This window comes from Dipodomys ordii, unplaced genomic scaffold (genome assembly GCF_000151885.1).
Source record: "Dipodomys ordii isolate 6190 unplaced genomic scaffold, Dord_2.0 Scaffold7, whole genome shotgun sequence".
In the NCBI taxonomy this organism is placed as follows: domain Eukaryota; kingdom Metazoa; phylum Chordata; class Mammalia; order Rodentia; family Heteromyidae; genus Dipodomys; species Dipodomys ordii.
The window spans coordinates 5,651,803-5,669,986 of record NW_012267223.1 but is presented as its reverse complement, the minus strand read 5'-3'; the positions used below and the strand labels follow the sequence as shown (position 1 = coordinate 5,669,986).

Below are 18,184 nucleotides of genomic sequence, written 5' to 3'. Positions count from 1 at the left end.
ACTTCTGGCTTTTTCTGCTTATGTGGTGCTGAGGAATTGAACCCAGGGCCTCATGCATGCAAGGCAAGCACTCTACCACTAAGCCATCTTCCCAGCCCGCAATTTTTTTTTTTTAATCAAGTTAATACAAAGTACTCCTGATGAACAAAAAGATCTCAAAATCTTAAAAACAGGTCTGACCTTGCAAAGACACTCAACCTCACTTGACCCTGAGTAACCAGAAAGAGTCACTGAAATTTCAAAAGGAAACAACAACATCAACCAAAAAAAAAAAAAAAAAGGTATTTCCTTAAGTTTGCTCTAGGTTACTGCTTGACAACCACAGTCAAATAACAGAACCTCTCTGAGCTTTCTTTGGTCTAATGGAGACAGCACTGAAAAAGCATGTCTGGGGACTGTCCACACAGGACAGCTTTAAGCAGCCCACCAGTGGTCGCCGGAAATGCAGATGGCTGGGAGATGGGAGCAGGTACTGGCTGAGCGCAGCACCGGCGGCCTGTCAGGGTTAATGGAGCTCTGTTCTAACTTTAGAGGTCCTATCAGAGCTGAGGTCCTCTGCTGCCTCACACATCCGCCCCACTGCTGAGTAACCCATTTCCTGTTTAGTCACAGCCCTGGGTCTGCGCCTGGCCACGGCTGCAAGTTACCAGCTCTGCACTTCCCTCCCCGCAGCTCTGCCTTCTACAGAGGTCTAGATGTTAGGCGTTATATGTGTTTTTGCCAGTCCTGGGGCTTGAACTCAGGGCCTGGGCACTGGCCCTGAGCTTCTTTATTGCTCAAGGCTACCACTTGAGCCACAGCACCACTTTGAGCATTTTTTCTTTATGTTGTACTGAGGAATCGAACCCAAGGCTTCATGCATGCGAGGCAAGCACTCTACCAACTAAGCCTCGTTCCCAGCCGCACCCTTATCAGTTTCCATTGTTCTTGTTTTTATGCTAGTACTGGGGCTTGAACTCAGTGCTTGGGTACTGTCCTTGAGCTTTTGTGCTCATGGTTAATGCTCTACCACTTGAACCACAGCTCCACTTCCAGCTTTTTGCTGGTTAATTGGAGATAAGAGTCCTACAGACTTTTCCTGCCCAGGCTGGCTTTGACCCTCAATCCTCAGATCTCTGCCTCCTGAGTAGCTAGGATTATAGGCATGAGCAGCTGGGCCCAGCTATCTTAGCAGGTTTTATTATGAGCGCTCTGTGAAGCGTTTCCCATACCTGCTGATTCAATCATTCCCTGGACAGGGCTATGTTCCCATCACCGACTGAGCCTAACCACGCAGCCTGGAACTCACAGGCCTGGGAAGTGGGGGTGCAGTTCTGGCTGGTCCAGCACACCAGAAGCAGCTTACTTGTTTTCTGGATTGGAACAAGGCAGATGAAGCAATCATTGTCATTGTCAGCATCTCTTCTGATCTGCTCATAGCTAGAGATACCAGGAAAGCCGAGCCTTTATTTCCACCACTCTTCTGTCTACTCTGAAGAATGCAAAATGAAATGGGGAAAATGACAGGAGACTGTTGCTAAAATAACTTAATAGACTTGGAGTCTAGTCATTATTAATGGTTGTAACTGTTGAATATTTGTCAGTGTACCCTGCAGTTTGGGGAGAGAGGCTAGATTTGAGCTTTATCTTTTCCTTTCTTTTCTTTTTTGTGCTGGTCCTGGGGCTTGAACTCAGGGCCTGGACTCTATCCCTGAGACTTTTGTTAGTTATTGGAGACAAGAATCTGTTGGGCTTTTCTTTCCTCTTTTTTTTTGGCAGGTTGGAGCTTGAACTCAGGGCCTGGGCACTGTCCCTGAGCCTCTCTGTGCTCAAGGCTAGCGCTCTACCACTTAGCCACAACACCACTTCCAGCTTTTTTCTGTGTATGTGGTATGGAGAAATTGAACCCAGGACTTCATGCATGCTAGGCAAGCACTCTACCACTAAGCCACATTCCCAGTCCCTCTCTTAGACTTTTCTGTCTTGGCTAGATTTGAACTGCCATCCTCAGATCTCAGCCTCCTGAGTAGCTAGGATTATAAGCGTGAGCCACGGGTGCTTGACTTGAGCTTGGGCTTTCTACTTAATTAGTTCACAGGAACTTATTGGGCACAATATAGAACCCTAGGAGAATAATGCGGGTTTTGTTCCTGAAGTCTTGATGATTCAGTTGAATTGGATAAACTCTGCTTTATCCTGAAGTGAACTATAGTTTCTCATGTGGGCTGTTTCTGAATTGTCTAATATCTGCCCTGAAAGTGGTTGCTGGTTAAAGAATCTCTGCATTTTTGTTGCTTGAGCTGAACTTGTGTTCCCCTCACAGGTGATTTGCTGACGGGCTGGCTCTGTAGGCAACACTAGGCTGGAGACAAGGCAACTTCTCTACTTGCCCATAGCCTGCCATATTGTGAACCAAATGGGAAACGTTAATAAAGCTCTGTGATTAAAAAGAATTATATGTAAAGCACCATGTCCCGTCTGTTCCATGCCACTGTCAGCCCTCATAAACTTGCTAACTGGGCTAGGGGGGGAGAGGAGGGTGACTATCCCCCCACCCCCTTCCTCCCTGATCTAATTCATACACATAGACCTGTTTGAGCCTGAGCTGGTGGCTCACGCCTCCAATCCTAGCTGCCCAGGAGGCTGAGATCTGAGGATTGCCTTTCAAAGTCAGCCAGGTCTGGAAAGTCAATGAGATACTTATCTCCGATTAACCACCAAAAAGCTGGACATGGAGCTGTGGCTCAAGTGGTAGAGCACCAACCTTGAGTGAAAAAAGTTCAGGAACAGCAATTCAGGCCTAAGTTCAAGTCCCAGTACCAATGCATATACACACAAACTAGGCCTGTTTGCGTCAGAAGGAAGGGGTAGGATGTTGGGGTTGTTATAATGTGTTGACTAAAACGCACACACATACACACACCTACGTACACACATCGCACACACATACACACCTACATACACACACATGTGAAAATAGTATAATGAAATCTGCTTTAAAAAGGGGGAAACTAAGAAAGTAATGAAGGGCTCAACTTGATCAAAGTACCTTATGTGCATATATAGATTATAACAAAACCTCTCTACAATTAATTTAGGCTAATTAAAAACAAGAAAAACAGGGCACTGGTGGCTCACATCTATATTCCTAGCTACTCAGGAGGCTGAGAGGTGAGGATCTGGTTTAAAGCCAGCCTGGGAAAAGAAAGTCAGGGAAAGACTTTTTTTTTGTTGGTCGTGGAGCCTGAACTCTAGGCCTGGGCACGGTCCCTCAGCTCTTCAGCTCAAGGCTAGCGCTCACTTGGGCCACAGTGCCGTTTCCATTTTTTTCTGCTTATGTGGTGCTGAGAAATTGAACCCAGGGCCTCATGCATGCAAAGCAAGCACTCTACCACTGAGCCACCTTCCCAGCCCTAGGGAGACTCTTATCACCAATTGGTTACCAGCAAACCAGAAGTGGCACAGTGGCTCAAGTGGTAGAGTGCTAACTGTGAGCAGAAATTGCTCAGAGACAGCGCCCAGGCTCTGAGTTCAAGCTCCACCACTGACACCCAGCCAAAAAAGACAGATGTGTAAAATGAACAACAACACGTCTTTATTTGCAGTAGTGCGTTGGTTTTGGTTATTTTTTTAAAAGTACCACATTAAGGTAAGATTTATCTGGGTAGCTGAGGTTTTTGGGTTCTCCTTCAGTTTTGTCTATAAAGAGATAGATAAGGCCAGGACTTCATCTCCCTCCGTCTCTAATCTGCCTCTGTCTGCTATAAAAGCCTTTCCTAGACGGCCATCTGTCCAGCGGTCACCTTCCTCATTGTCCAGCAGTGATCATGGCCCTTCCTCATTGGCTTTTGGTTGCTAGAGGACTGAAATCCAGACCTTGAAGGCTTGGCCTTTAAGGCCTTTCTCAAAGTGGCCCCTGTCCGCCTTGAAGTTACCAGCTCACCTGCCTCTCTCTCTTCCCTAAACTTCAAGGACTGTTCTTTGGCTCATTCTGTCTTTTTTTGGTGGGGGAGGGAGGGGCTGAATTGTGTCCCTGTCCCATTTCCCTTCACCCAAAATAGCCCTGCCCTGCTCTTGAATTTCACCTGAGACCCCAGCTCCCGGTTGGGACCCCTCTCCTCCCCTTCCCCAGCAGGCTTAATTGCTCCGTTTCCCCACTAGAACATGCTTGTTTCCGCTCAATTCATATCACCATTGTTGCATTAGCTATTAGCCTGTGATTGGTCTGTTTGTTTACCTCTGTCCTTCCTCCAGGCAAGCAACCAGGTCTTCCCAAGTCAAATGAATCAATGCCGTTTGATGCGGTGCAAATAGGAGCAGCAGAAACTACAAATAACTGGCGATAAAGAGTAGCAGAGGGCATGCTGGTATTGTGTGTGCTGGGGTTTGAACCCAGGACTTTGCTCTGCCGCTGAGCTATATCTTCAGCCCGGGATGCTGTGTGCTGTCTGTCTGTCTCTGTCAGGAGGGGTACCAGTGCTGGAACTTGAACTCAGGGCCTCAAGCTCCCACCTGCTTTTTTCCCTCAAGGTTGGTGCTCTAACCACTTTTGGCTTTTTGTTTATTTGTTTTGCTGGTTCATTGGAGGTACGTATATAATGATTCATCTGCCTGGGCTGATTTTGAATTTTGATGCTCAGATCTCCTCCTCCTGAGTATATAGATATTACAGAGTTCTGCCACTATGCTGGTCTCGAAGTCAAGTGATCCTCAGTGAAAGTCTTGGTCACAAAGCTTGCTTTGGGATACTTTGTAATTATTTTTAGTGTTGTTTGTTTATTAAGCAAAAGTTGATGAAAGTGATTAACCCACCACATACCCGTGACAGCACTGGAGCCAGTCATGGCTGGTCATTTCTTGTAAAACTACCTCTTTTGAGCTCATATTGGGAGGGAGAGCTCAGGCAGCCTAACCACCTCACCCTCATTAACTACAAGTGCACATGCATTCTTTCCCTCCCTCCCTCCCCACCCTCCCCACCCTCCCTCCCTCCCTCCCTCCCTCAGAGGTGTGGGCACTGTCCCTGAGCTTTTTGTGCTCAAGGCTATCACTCTACTCCTTGAGCCACAGTTCAACTTCCAGCTTTTATCTTTTAATTAATTAGGGTGGCTAATTGGAGATAAGAGTCTTAAGGGACTTCCCCGTCCAGGCTGGCTTCAAACCATGATCCTCAGATCTCAGCCTCTTGAATAGCCACCCGGCCCCAGCTCACATGTGCATTTTAATAGATGCAAACTCAACCTCCAGCACATGTCCAAAAGAGACCAGCATCACCTGTGGGATCATGAGGAAGTGCTTTGGTGCCAGAGTATGAGTTTTGGTCGAGAAGCTTTTCTACCTGGGGAACATATAGTCTCCTCGTGGTCTGGTCAGCAGATTGCTAGCAGATGGTGTTCATGGGAATGAGGGCAGAACTGACTGGAAGGGAAATTGAGGCTGGAATATTCTAGGGGAGCAGCCCTTTGGGTGAGGAGAGGGGCTGGTTTTCCTGCCCTTGAATGAGCCTGTGAATGAGTTACGTTCGCACTTATGCGAATGTAAAGGACATTTATGCAATGTCCTTTACTTGAACAAGGAGAGACGTGGTGTCAGGTGCGTTGGAAGACACCACCAGTTTTTGTACTGCCTCCCAAGGCTTTAGCAGATGGGAAACGAGAGCTCAGGGTTCCACGCTCAGCCTTGCTGGCTGCTGACTGCTAGCGTCCATTTTCCCCACGTGGGTGTAATCCTTATTATGAACCACAGAACAGAGCTTTGGAACTCGTGGCAGAATTCGCTGCAGGTTTATTTGAAGGTGCCTCTGATCCTGGAGCTCTTTTGAACTGTGTGCATAAATAGATGGCATTGTTTAGGCACTTGGAGCAGAAGCTTAAATTGCTTGAGAAAGTTCCAATTAGATTCTGGGTGTCTTTGTTTGCCTGATTCTACCCCCTCCCCCTTCCCCTCTTGTTTCTTCTCCCCTCCCTGCTTCACCCCTGGGGCCACAAGTGGTACTTTTTTTTTCCATATTCCTGCCACTTCAGCATTTCTCAAAACTAGGGCACAACCAATCCTTTCACCTCTTCAGCCTGGAGAGGGAAGAAATCCAAAGAAATGGGACAGAAAATTAAAGTAGAAGCAATCTTAGCTAGGGTGTCCCGCAGAAAGACAGCCCTGAGGAGCAGGGTATGGAAGTAATTTTGTTCCTGATTTGAACTGTGCTAGACAGCCTGTGGAGTTCTTTCTATCCAGGGAGAGTATGTTAACCTATGACAGTCTAGAAACCTGCACATCCTGAAAGAGAGGAGGAAGAGGAGAGGAGGAAGAGGAGAGGAGATGAGGAGGAAGGGGAGGAACAGGAGGAGGATACCATCTTTCTTGATCACTGGGTGGAATATACCTTGGAACCATCCTCTTATGGTCCTATACTCCCCACTCCTCCCTCCATGGGGCTTGAACGCAGGGCCTGGGCACTGTCCCTGAGCTTTTCTGTTCAAGATAAGCACTCTACCATGTTAAGCCAGGGCTCTCACAGACTTTTCCTACCCCAGCTGGCTTTGAACTGTGAGTCTCAGATCTCAGCTTTTTCAATAGCTAGGATTATAGGCATGAGCCATCAGGCCCCAGCTTCCTGTGCTTCAAGCTCTTACCTTCTGGAACAGTCTTTTGTTACCATCTTGGCAGTCAAAAGGCCCCACTGGATGATACGTATGTCACCATACATATTTAGATATATAGTTGACAACCATGTTTCCAATTGCATGTTATCAGGGCTAAAGGGAGCCTTAGGTTCTGTCTCTGCCTGGCTCTGATTCCGTGGTGATCCTCTAGATGACCCTAATCCCACTGTAATCTCATTATAAACATAAAACCACACCCACTGGCACTAGGACAGATCTGATTATATCCAAATTAGGGAAGAAAAGAGGTGACACACTGGTTCCTGGAAATCATGGCGTTTCTCCATAAAACGTTCTAAAGCCTTGTATACCGCACAACTCACCTCCATAACCCAGTGCCAGGAAGAACCTTGACTCAGGAAATATGCACATGGAGGTGCCATTAGGGGAGGGGCTCCCTTTCTCCATCGTTTGGATAAGCTTTTCTGTCTGTTCCCAGAACAGTGTGGTTAGGTATGAATCACACCCAGTAGGATAAAGACGCTGTAGACTGGGGAACATTAACAGGACTGCAGGAGCAGGGACCCTGAATCTTCCAAGTATTTACTGTTCTGCCTCTTCTGAAAGGCGCTGACATTTTGTGTCTTTGTGCTTCCTCTCAGACACCTGTGTATTATCACTCAAGCAATTCCAACCCCTGGGTCGTACTTACTTAATCTGTGACGTGGAAGTGCCTTGTCTTGTACTTTCTCCTGTCCCCTGCTCCGCTTCTGAAAGCCTCAGTGTTTAGAAGTCAAAAGGCGACCCAGGGGGGAGTCGCTTTTGATGACACCGATCCACATATCTTAGGTTTTGTGAACTTAACCTTGTGTTCTGATCATTTGTGGGTCTGCATGCATGTGCATGCGTGTTCTGGTTCTATGGCTTGAAATCAGGGCCTCACGCTCTTACTTGGCTTTTTCCCACTCAAGTTTGGTCTCTCCCACTTGGGTCATGCCTCCAGTTCAGCTATTTGCTGATAAATTGGATATAAGAGTCTCCTGATCTTTTCTACTTGGGCTGGCTTTGAACCATGATCCTCAGATCTCAGCTTCCTGTGGAGCTGGGGTGAACAGGTGTGAGCCACCGGTACTTGGCTTAATCTCTTCTTGTGAAGGGGTGCTGAAGACCAAAGATAATTTGTTCTGCTGCCATTGCAGTGAGCATCACATTTTTCTTTAAAGGGAAAAGAAAAAAAAATAAGAGTAATAAGTACACCTCTCATTTTCTTGACAGGTAGCAGAGAGGAAAAAATAGCGTGCTGTCTTTGCCTTGGCTAACGATCTTGCCTGGCTGAGAGGTTTTGTTTGCAAGGAAAGGTTGACACATAATCCTGAGAGAGAACTAAGAGTCACCAGCGTCCCCTGTTTTGGGACAGAGGAAAGGAACAATACAGTGGTTATGTTACAGCCAGTTGCCAGAATGGTCAAACAGGAAAGGTAACTCATCTTTGAAAGGTTAATCCTTTGATGCAGCCATCACCCGATCACCGGGGAGCTGAAATGAATGTGTCGGAAACAAACTTTTGGCTGAGGGTGTGGCTGGTGTAGACACTGTGCAGATGCTGTTTGCAAGGCTCTGCTTTCAGTCTCCAAAAACCAGACTCAAACCAACAAGTTCTTTTTTTTTTTTCTCCTCACTCTGTTAGCTCAGGTTTTGCATATTTAGTTACTTAACCATAGCCAGTGATGAGCAATAGTTTAATAAAATTAGTCACCCACAGTCACATTCTCATCGCCAATCAATGCATTGGAGTCCACACTGCATGCTTTATTTCCTGGCTTTGAAGTAAATGTAGAACTGCTCTCTTGATTCTCATGGGACTTTAGACATATTTTGTGTGTGTGTGTGTGTGTGTGTGTGTGTGTGTGTGTGTGTGTGTGTGTGTGGACTGAGGTTGGGACTGGGGACTTGAACTCAGGGCCCAGACACTGTCCCTTAGCTTTTTTGCTCAAGGCTGGTATTCTTCCACTTGAGCCACACCTCGACTTCTGCCTTTTTGGTGGTTCACTGGCGATAAGAGTCTGATGGATTTTCCTGGCTAGGCTGGCTTTGAACTATCATCTTCCAGATCTCAGCCTCCAGAGTAACCAGAATTACAGGCATGAGCCAGCAGTACCCAGTTTTGGGCATTGTGAAAATAGAAATGTTCTCTTCCTTTTTCTTTTCTTTACTTAAAAACTAGGATTGGGGATGTGACTCAAGTGTACCTGCCTAGCAGGTTCAACTTCTCCCCCCACCCAGTGCAGCCAGAAAAAAGATAGGTAGGTAGGTAGGTAGGTAGATGGATGGATGAGGACAAATGGACAGACAGACAGACAGATATTCAAAAATTCAACTTATGAAGAAAAAAACACCTGGAAAGGACCTGAGGGGAGATATTATGACCCTCTTTCTCACTCTAAAGATGATAGGATTCTCTTTCCCTCCATCCTTCCCTCCCTGATGTAAGAATTGCTGTGTTTACCTCTTTTAAGTGGAGAACTTAGAGGTATTAAGCTCACCCTGTCGTGTGAGCTTCTAGCAGGCTCAGCTCCTGAATCCATTGGTCTTTGCCCTTTGGTCACTTCCTTCCAGTGTCTCCTCCCTCTACCCTCTGCTCACCACTCTTCTTTCTGTCCCTCTGAATGTCCTGCACTAAGTATCTCCTTCCTATACATGGACTAGCACCGTGGGCATCTTTTTTTGTGTGCCCTGCTTCCTCCTAGCACAATGCTTCTGAAGTTCACCCATGTGCTGGCTATGAGCTCTATGTCATTTCTTCTTAAGGGCGAGTAATAGTCCACTGTTTGTATACACTGCATTTTGTTATCCATTCATCTGTTAATAGATGTGCAGGAGACTCCAATTTTTTTTATTACTTATTATTTTTAACTAAAATTTAGTGCTGAGGACTGACTGAGTCTTTTTAAAATATATTTTGGTTTTTTTTTGGGGGGGATGTACTTGTAGCCTTGTACTTAGGCAAATGTTTGATCACTGAACCTCCAGCCCTTTTGTGCTGATTATTTTTGAGATGGGAGGGTCTCACGTTCTGCCCCAGTGCACACCTGAACTGTAATCCACCTATTTTAGGCTGCTTCTCACAGCTGAGAATAACAGACTCTGGGTCACATTTTGGGTTCTTCAATCTGAAAGGCGAGAGTAGGTGAAAACAGATGATTTTGTTTCTTTAAGTTTTTAGATAACTGGAGCTTGCTGTGTTTCTCAGGCTCTGTTGAATTTCTGAATTTACAGGATCTTCCTGCCTTAGTTTCCCTGGTACTTGGGACTCCAGAGATGCATTTAGTAGTGCACCACTGTGTCCAGCCAAGTGTGGCCAAGTGTGAGTAGATTGAAAAGGTTATATACACAACGAAGATCCAAGCAAAACTGTGATTTCTTCATATCCAAGTAGTTTCTTGTAAATTATTCTCAAGATTCACCATCAGAGTACTCTTCTCTTCCCCACCACAACACTTCACACTTTGTTAACTTGCTAGACTCCTAAGCGTACAAGATACAGGATGTGGTGAGGCCAATGTCCAAGCAACATTTTCATCCTTGGTATGGGACAGCAATTTTCAAATCCTCTCTGTATATGGGATTCCCATTTGAACGTACAGAGAGATGAGAAAAGATGATTAACACACATAAATATTTTTGTGTGTCTGTAATAAATGAGTATGGCCTTGGAACTCCTGATATTCAGCCTTCCTCTCTGTTGTCTGTATGTATTTTGTAATACTGTGTCACAATATTGTAATATTGTGTGTATAGACACCTGTATTTGCATCAGACTCTTTTTTCTTTTGGGTCCGGTCGTGGGGCCTGAACCCTGGGCCTGGGCGCTGTCCCTCAGCTTTTCAGCTCAAGGCTTTTGCTCTACCACTTGAGCCACAACGCCACTTCCGGCTTTTTTCTTTTTGCTTATGTGGTGCTGAGGAATCGAACCCAGGGCCACAGGCATGCAAGGCAAGTGCTCTACCACTGAGCCACCTTCCCAGCCCCATGCGTCAGACTCTTCTTGTGACAAGATATTCCTGGTGATCAAGGTGCTGATAGCTCATGCCAGTAATCTTAGCTATTCTGGAGACTGATCTGAGGATCTTGGTTCGAAGCCAGCCCAGGCAGAAAAGTCCATGAGACTCTTATCTTCAATTAATCACAGAAAAAGCCAGAAGTGGTACTGTAGCTCAAGTAGTAGAGTGATAGCCTTGAGCTAAAGGAGTTTAGCAACAGTGCCCAGGTCCAGGGTTCAAGGCCAAGGACCAGCCCCCCCAAAAAAAAATACCCCTGAGGAAATTGGAAGGTGCAAATGACAGCCAACCAATTTGTATGGCATATTATTGATGTGAGCAGTGGAAGCAGTGTCAGGATGTTGTAGGTCAACTGAAGACAGTGCGTGTGATTGATAGCCGTGGTGGTCTTTAAAAATTATTATTATTATTATTATTTTGTGTTGGTTTTGGGGCTTGAACTCAGGACCTGAATGTTATTCCTGAGCTATCTTGCTCAAGGTTAGCACTCCATCACTTGAGCTCTATTTCTAGCTTTTTGGTAGTGTATTGGAGAGAGGGTCTCATGGACTCTCTGTCTGGGCTAGCTTTGATCCACAGATCTCAGCCTCCTGAGTAGACAGGATTACAGCTGTGAACCACCAGCTCCTGGCTACCAGCCTCTGTTTTGTAGGTGAAGTACCAACTTCTTCTCCAGGTCCTGTGAAGCGTCATCCCCTTAGGATCATCCTTCCTGCTCGTACCGCACCTTTCTTCTGTCCCCAAAGCCTGTCAGAGTCCAGGCCTTCTTGCCCTGGCCACTATTAAATCCCGGTGCAACAAAATGTGCTGAGCATTCTCACAGCGCCACAATTTCTCTTTTCGTCCAAAGCCTTTTCTTCCCTGTCTTCTACCTCAGGCACTTGGCTCTTGTACTTTTGTTTGAAACAGCTTTATCCCGCTGTCATTTGCATACTGTGTACTCAGCCGTTTGAAATTTACTGAGGAGTTTAGCAAATCCACACCCATGGGCATCCCTCACCAGAGTCCGGTTTCAGGGCTGTGCATCCGCCCCAGGAAGGGCTCTCATACAGGCTGCTAGGCTTTGCTCACACCCCACTGCAGAAGCCAGTGATGTGTTGTATGGCTCCGTAACTTTGATCTCTACTAGGAATGTCATCACACAATCCAACAGTCATACAGTGTGCAGTCATTTGAACTTGGCTTCTTTCAGTCTGAATGGCGTTCTTGGTTCATTCATGTAGAGTGTTATCAGTAGGTGTGTGTGTATGGGGGGGGGGAATGGTCTTGGAGCTTGAACTCAGTGCCAGGGTGCTGTCCCTGAGGTAAGAAATCCAACTGAATTATTTTCCTTGGTTTTCTGTGTGTTGTCCACCCCTTGGTGAGAGGTTTTCTTGGACAGGTGGAGGGAAGAAATGCAAGAGCTCAGAGCCTCTGGAATAGCAAGGCACCGGCCCCCAGCTTACAAGCATGTTTTCTGAAAGACAGGTAGTGAATGTGTGAGGCCCTGTGGGCTCAAGAGTCAACAGCATTAAGGGTGTTGTGTAGATGTTTAGCAAAACATAATCATCATTCATATTGTTTCCGGTCTACTAAGGAGAGCAGGGAGCCACGACTTCCTGTGTAATGGGGAGGTCGTGGGCTGTGTCTGCTATGGTCTGTGGTCCAGGCAGAAACATGGCTCTTTTCCTACAGTGTCTCTGAGAGGCAATGAGTGGCTTTTCTCTCCAGAGAAGCTACCAGAACGTGCACACGGGAGCTCACTTTATGACACTGGAGAATTTTTCACATGGGGGCAGAGGTGAAGAGCGAAGATTCTGCGGCAGCCCCGTCATCGTCAATTCCAACTCGTTCACTGACCTGCCATCTTGGATTATTTTCATGCCCTTTCTAGAAGCTTCCGTTCTGAGGAATAGAACCTATTTCACAGGATTGTTGTGAAAATCGCAAGATTTAGAATGACGTGTTAATTTCCCCCTCCCTCCCTCCTCCTCCAGTTCTTCCTCCTCCTCTTCTTCCTCCTCCTCTTCTTCCTCTTCCTCCTGTGCTAGTACTAGTGCTTGAACTCAGCCTCACTAGTTTGGCTACCGCGTGAGCCAAACGTGCCTCGACTTCCGGCTTTTTGATGGTTAATTGGAGCTAACAGTCTCACAGACTTTCCTGCCGGGGCTGGCCTTGAACTCTGATCCTGTCACTCTCCACTGCCGAGGAGCCAGGATGACAGATGTGAGCCGCGTGTAACTGGCCTTTCCCTTTGAGTGTTTTATGGTCACTTTCTTTGCTATTGTTTTGTGAAACCCAAATTGTGTACATTTGTTTCCCAGTGCCCTTGCTCATCTCTAACCCCAGTGTACATGCTTCACTGACTAGAAATGTGTTTTAGTACATGTTTTTATCCATTGTTTGGGAATTGTAGATCTTCTTGGCCCTAGTTTACAAACATCATTCTTTCATTCATCCATCCATCTATCCATTCATTCATCTGAGGATTGAATTTTAAAACCATCTTGTTTCTTTTCCCTGGTCTTTCCACAAGTCTAGTTAGACAGAGAGCATTTCCTTCCTCTTCTGAAATACAAGCCGTGTCTCCTGTGCTCCCCCCCCTCCCCCGAAGTCTCCATCCCTTGTGGACAGTCTGCCATAGCCCTGTGTTCTTTAAAGCATTCTCTTCATTGTTGACTTTCTCCAGTGTCCCTACTGCATGTATGGATTTACTATTTTTATTTATTCTGCTTGAGGCTTGTTACTCTTTGCACGGCTGGTTCACTGACTTCTCGGTTCTGAAAAATCCTTAAGTATTATCTTTTCAAATATTGCCGTGCTGCGGCTCCCTCCGACCGCGGGAGACAGCCGTGGGTGCTGCCTGCCAGTGCTCACACAAAAGGCGCACATCGACAGCTAGTGGTTCATGCCTGTGATCTAGATACTCAGGAGGCTGAGATCTTAGGATCATGGTTTGAAGCCATCCTGGGCGAGAATGTCTGTGAGACTTTCTCTTTTTGGTCATTTGTGGGGCTTGAACTTGGGGCTTGGGTGCTGTGCTTGAGCTCTTATTGCTGAAGGCTAGTGCTCTATCATTTTGAGCCACAGCGCCACTTTTAGTTTTCTGGTGGTTTATTGGAGATAAGAGTCTCACAGACTTTCTTGCTTGGGCTGGCTTTGAACCATGATTCTCAGATCTCAGCCTCCTGAGTAGTTACAGGCATGAGCCACTAATGCCAGGCCTGTGAGATTCTTTTTCTCTAATCAACTACCTAAACACTGGAAGTGGAGGTGTGGCTTAAGTGTTAGAGCACTAGCCTTGAGTGCAAAAGCTAAGGGATAGCACCCAAGTCCTGAATTCAAGCCCCAGGATTGGTCTGCACGGCACACACATGCACGTGCACACATCCCCCAGGGCTTATGGCTGTTTAGGACCAGGGTTCAAGGGCTGATCCATTCCTACAGGGTTCAGAACTCCTACAGTGACTTTGGCTCAAATGATTCCCCATTGGTTTGGCAAATATTTCTTTTCCCTTCTTTCTTTGCTTTCTTTTTTTCCCCCTTATGTGGTGGGGATAGAACCTAGAGCTCTCAATTCAGGACAAGCTCGCTACCACTGAGCTATATGTCCCAGCCCCCACCCCCCAAATTTCCTTACAGCTGCATTTCAGAGTCTATTCCAATCCAGCCTTCTATGCATTCTGTATCCTCCTGTCTCTCCACCTTGTCTGTATCACGGTGTGAAAGATCTCCCTTCCCACTCCTGTTTCTTCTCCTTTCTCCTTCGTGTTTCCTTCATATGCCTTCCTGGCACCTGCTTCTTGGAAGACTCGAAACTCACATGATAACTGTTGACATCACCTTGTTCTTGACCTAAATACCTGTGGGTCTTCTCATTGTAGTCCCATACCCTTAGCTATTATTTCATACCTTCTTAATCCATTTTATCTTTTATCTGTATCTTGTGAAATGTTTATCTGTCTGATGCCCTTTAGGTAATTTCCTCAGATCTGTCTTCAGCTTTTCTCTTTCTTCATTTGTATCTAACCTGCTATTTAGCCTATCTATTGACTTCGTAATTTTGTTATAATATTTATATCCAGAAGTATTGCTGGGCTTGTTTTCACATCAAATTTATACTTTTTTAAATAGAATTATATATATATATATATATATATACATATATATATATTTCTAGCATTTTACTTTCCTTTTTTCTGCCTTTAATAGCTTTTTTTTTTGTTGGATGCAGGGCTTGAACTCTGGGCCTGGGCGCTATCTCTCAGCTCTTCAGCTCAAGGAAATGCTCTACCACTTGAGTCACAGCCCACTTCTGTTTTTTTTTTTTTTAGTGGTTTATTGGAGGTAAGGGTCTCATGTCATGGACTTTCTTGCCTGGGCCGGCTTTGAACCATGATGCTTAGATCTCAGACTCCTGAGTAGCTAGTATTACAAGCATGAGCCACCCACACCTGGCTTGCCTTTAATAACTTTAAACATACTCATTTGTTTTCTTTTTTTCTTTTTTTTCAGATTGTAATTTTATCCCAAGTTCCCTGGAAATCTTAAGCTTTCTTTCCCTCCCTCCCTCCCTCCTTTCCTCCCTCCCTCCCTCCCTCCCTTCCTTCCTCCCTTCCTTCCTTCCTTCCTTCCTTCTTTTCTTCCTCCTCTACTGGGGCTTAAACTTAGGAACTTGAGCTTGCTTGGCTTGTCGGCTTGCTCAGCTGGTGTTCTACCACTTGAACCATAACTCCAGCCAAGCTTTTTGCTGGTTGCTTTGGAGATGGAGTCTCACTAACTTTTCTGCCCATTCTACCTTTGAACCATGATCCAAGTAGCTAGGAATATAAATGTGACCTACGTATTTTCTGTTTTTATTGCATTTGAGTTTTTAATTTTCTTACAAGATGATCTTTGCATGGGGTTCTAGGAGTTCCATTGGCTTGGAGCCAATGTAATTTCTTAGTTTTAAGCTTCCTGGATCACACTACTCAATCAGGATTCAGATTTGGGATACTTATTTTTTTTTCCAGAGAGAGATTTTGTTTTACTTTATTATTATTATTATTATCATTATCGTTACTATTATTTGCCAGTCCTGGGGTTTGAACTCAGGGCCTGGGTACTGAGCTTCTTTTGCTCAAGGCTAGCACTCTTCCACTTGATCCACAGCACCACTTCCGCCTTTTTTTTTCTGTTGATGTGGTACTGAGGAATCGAACCCTGAGCTTCACGCATGCTAGGCAAGCACTCTACCCCTAAGCCACATTCCCAGGGACACAGAATCATCCTCAGTTCTCCCTTGTAGCCTTGCTTTCTCTGGAGGAAGCTAGCCTCTGAGCAGCCGGACTCCTTTCAGGCTTCGAGGTCCAACTCTGCCTCCAGGCAACCCAAGGTTTCATCTCTCTTCCCTTGGATTTCCAAATGCAGAGTCTGTAAGTTCCTCCAACAGAATCAGAACCAGCCCTCAGGTCCTCCATAGCCTCCTCCTCCTCCTCAGTTTTCCCACTCCACTTGTTCGTAGTGGGTGAGCCTCCCCCGCCCCCTCCCTCACCCCGCACCTCTGTTCAGTTTGCTAGGTGTTGTTAAACCACCAATCCCATTTCCCATACTGACCCCTGAAGTTCAAGGTCTACACCAGGGCCTTAAGGGCCTACAGACAGCTAGTGTGTGCCTTTACCTTCCGACCCATGGAAACTCCATGAGGAAAGCCAGGCAGCATGGTGACCACTCAGGAAAGCAGAAGACATAACAAGTGCTTCCTCGTTCCCATTTCTTCCATCTCACAGGCCTGGCCTAGCAGCGTGCTTCTGTCTTTCCTTCTGTCTTCCTCCGCAGCTTTCCACCAGCTTTCTCCCTTTGCCCTTTGCCAACAGGACGGGGAAGGGGGAGGGGGAAATGAAGTGTGGGCACAGCCCACTGCGCTCTGCTGCACAGATGAACCTGTGTGGAGGGATGGGGGACCTGGGAACAGGCCTTCTGCTCTCAGAATTCCCTGTCCAAGTGAGTGCTCATTGATTTGTCATACCTTTCTCCTCAGCTCCTGGATTACCATGGTTGGAGATGCGTAGCGTCACAGACCTGAGCAGTTGAAGGTGGTAGAATGTTCTTCCTGCCTGGTCCCTTGCAGGGTTGGGGCTGGGGTACAAGGAGCTTCCTCTACTCCTATTCTGGGGTCTCCCCAAACTCTTGTTGACTTCAACTGAGTGAATGGAAAGAGTCAATTCCCCTGGTGCTTCCATTTTCTCCAGTGAGAAAGAAGGTATCTCTGAAGATGCTTCTAGAATCTTCTGAGAGTAAAACAGAAAAAACTATGGGTCCCCATTGAACAGCACAGGGGAATGGTGGGTAATGGTACAGCGCTGGGGGCGGGGCCTTGAATAGGTCTCATGTGTGTTAAAGACATCGGATGTCCTCTGGGAGCCACAGGGGTGGCTTCTTTCCCCTAAGGCGACCCACACAGGGCACAGGATGTGTCTTTCCTGTTTTTCTCTAAGCCCGGGCCCGTTGTGTTGAATGATGAAGCAGAATTTTTCTAGCAGCTTCGGTGCAGCCCTAGAAGACAGGAACATTGTTTCTGAGCCTCAGCAGAGCCCCATATTGAAAAGATAGTCCTACAAGCCTGGATTTTTATTTATTTATTATTATTATTATTTTTTTTTGGTCCAGTCGTGGGCCTGAACTCTGGGCCTGGGCGTTGTCCCTCAGCTCTTCAGCTCAGGGCTAGCGCTCTACCACTTGAGCTACAGCGCCACTTCCAGCTTTTTTCTTTTTGCTTATGTGGTGCTGAGGAATGGAACCCAGGGCCTCATGCATGCAAGGCAAGCGCTCTACCACTGAGCCACCTTCCCAGCCCCACAAGCCTGGATTTTTGAACTGGACTGGACCCTAGATCTTTCAGTCCAGTATTCTCACTGGCATCCCGCTGGCTAGTCAGGTGCTGTAACTTGGAAGCCAGAGGGTGACCTGCAGCTTGCGTCATCTGTGTAACTTGCAGTCGCTTGAATAACTTGCATAGCTTGGGTAACTTGCGTAACACACATAGTTTGCGTAGTATCACAGACCTCTTCATCTGTCCATCTAGCACGTAGCTGGCTTGCTTCGCTTTCTGTGCACCGCTGTTTCCGCAAGCCTTCTGCTCAGTTCTCTTCAGCCCCTCAGCATTGTATTTACTTCACACCCTCCATTTCAAGAAAGGCTGTGCTGTGGGAATGCTATGGTGTCATTGAGTATTTATTTATTTATTTTGGACACAAGAGTTTGTGTCGAGCAGGCTGGCTCTGTCCTTCTGTCTTAGCTGAGATTACAGGCATGCACCACCATGTCTGTATAGTAAATATGTTTCAAATGACTTTTGTTGTTGTCGTTGTTGGGGTTTTTTTGGATAGTGCGGGGAGGAGAGTTGGACTCCAGACTTTGTGTTTGCCTAAGCAGGTGCTCTGGCCATGGGGCCATGCCACCAGTTCTGTATTTTATGTAGTTATTTTTCAGATAAGGTCTCTTATTCTGCCCCCATGTTCATGTAGAGACAGTCTGCCAATGGGACACTTCTTGTTGTAGTTGGAATGACAGGTGCATGTACCATGT

At 46.3% G+C, this 18,184-nt stretch overlaps 1 protein-coding gene across 1 annotated transcript in view; it reads left to right on the top strand.

Moving 5' to 3' along the window:
* Positions 1–8,039: 8,039 nt before the first annotated feature.
* Positions 8,040–18,184, top strand: part of LOC106001530 — a 153,262-nt gene continuing 143,117 nt past the window's right edge. The window contains exons 1-2 of the mRNA XM_013036623.1: positions 8,040–8,056; positions 16,474–16,600. Coding sequence (XP_012892077.1) covers positions 8,040–8,056; positions 16,474–16,600 — 144 coding nt within the window. The remainder of the gene's footprint in view (positions 8,057–16,473; positions 16,601–18,184) is intronic.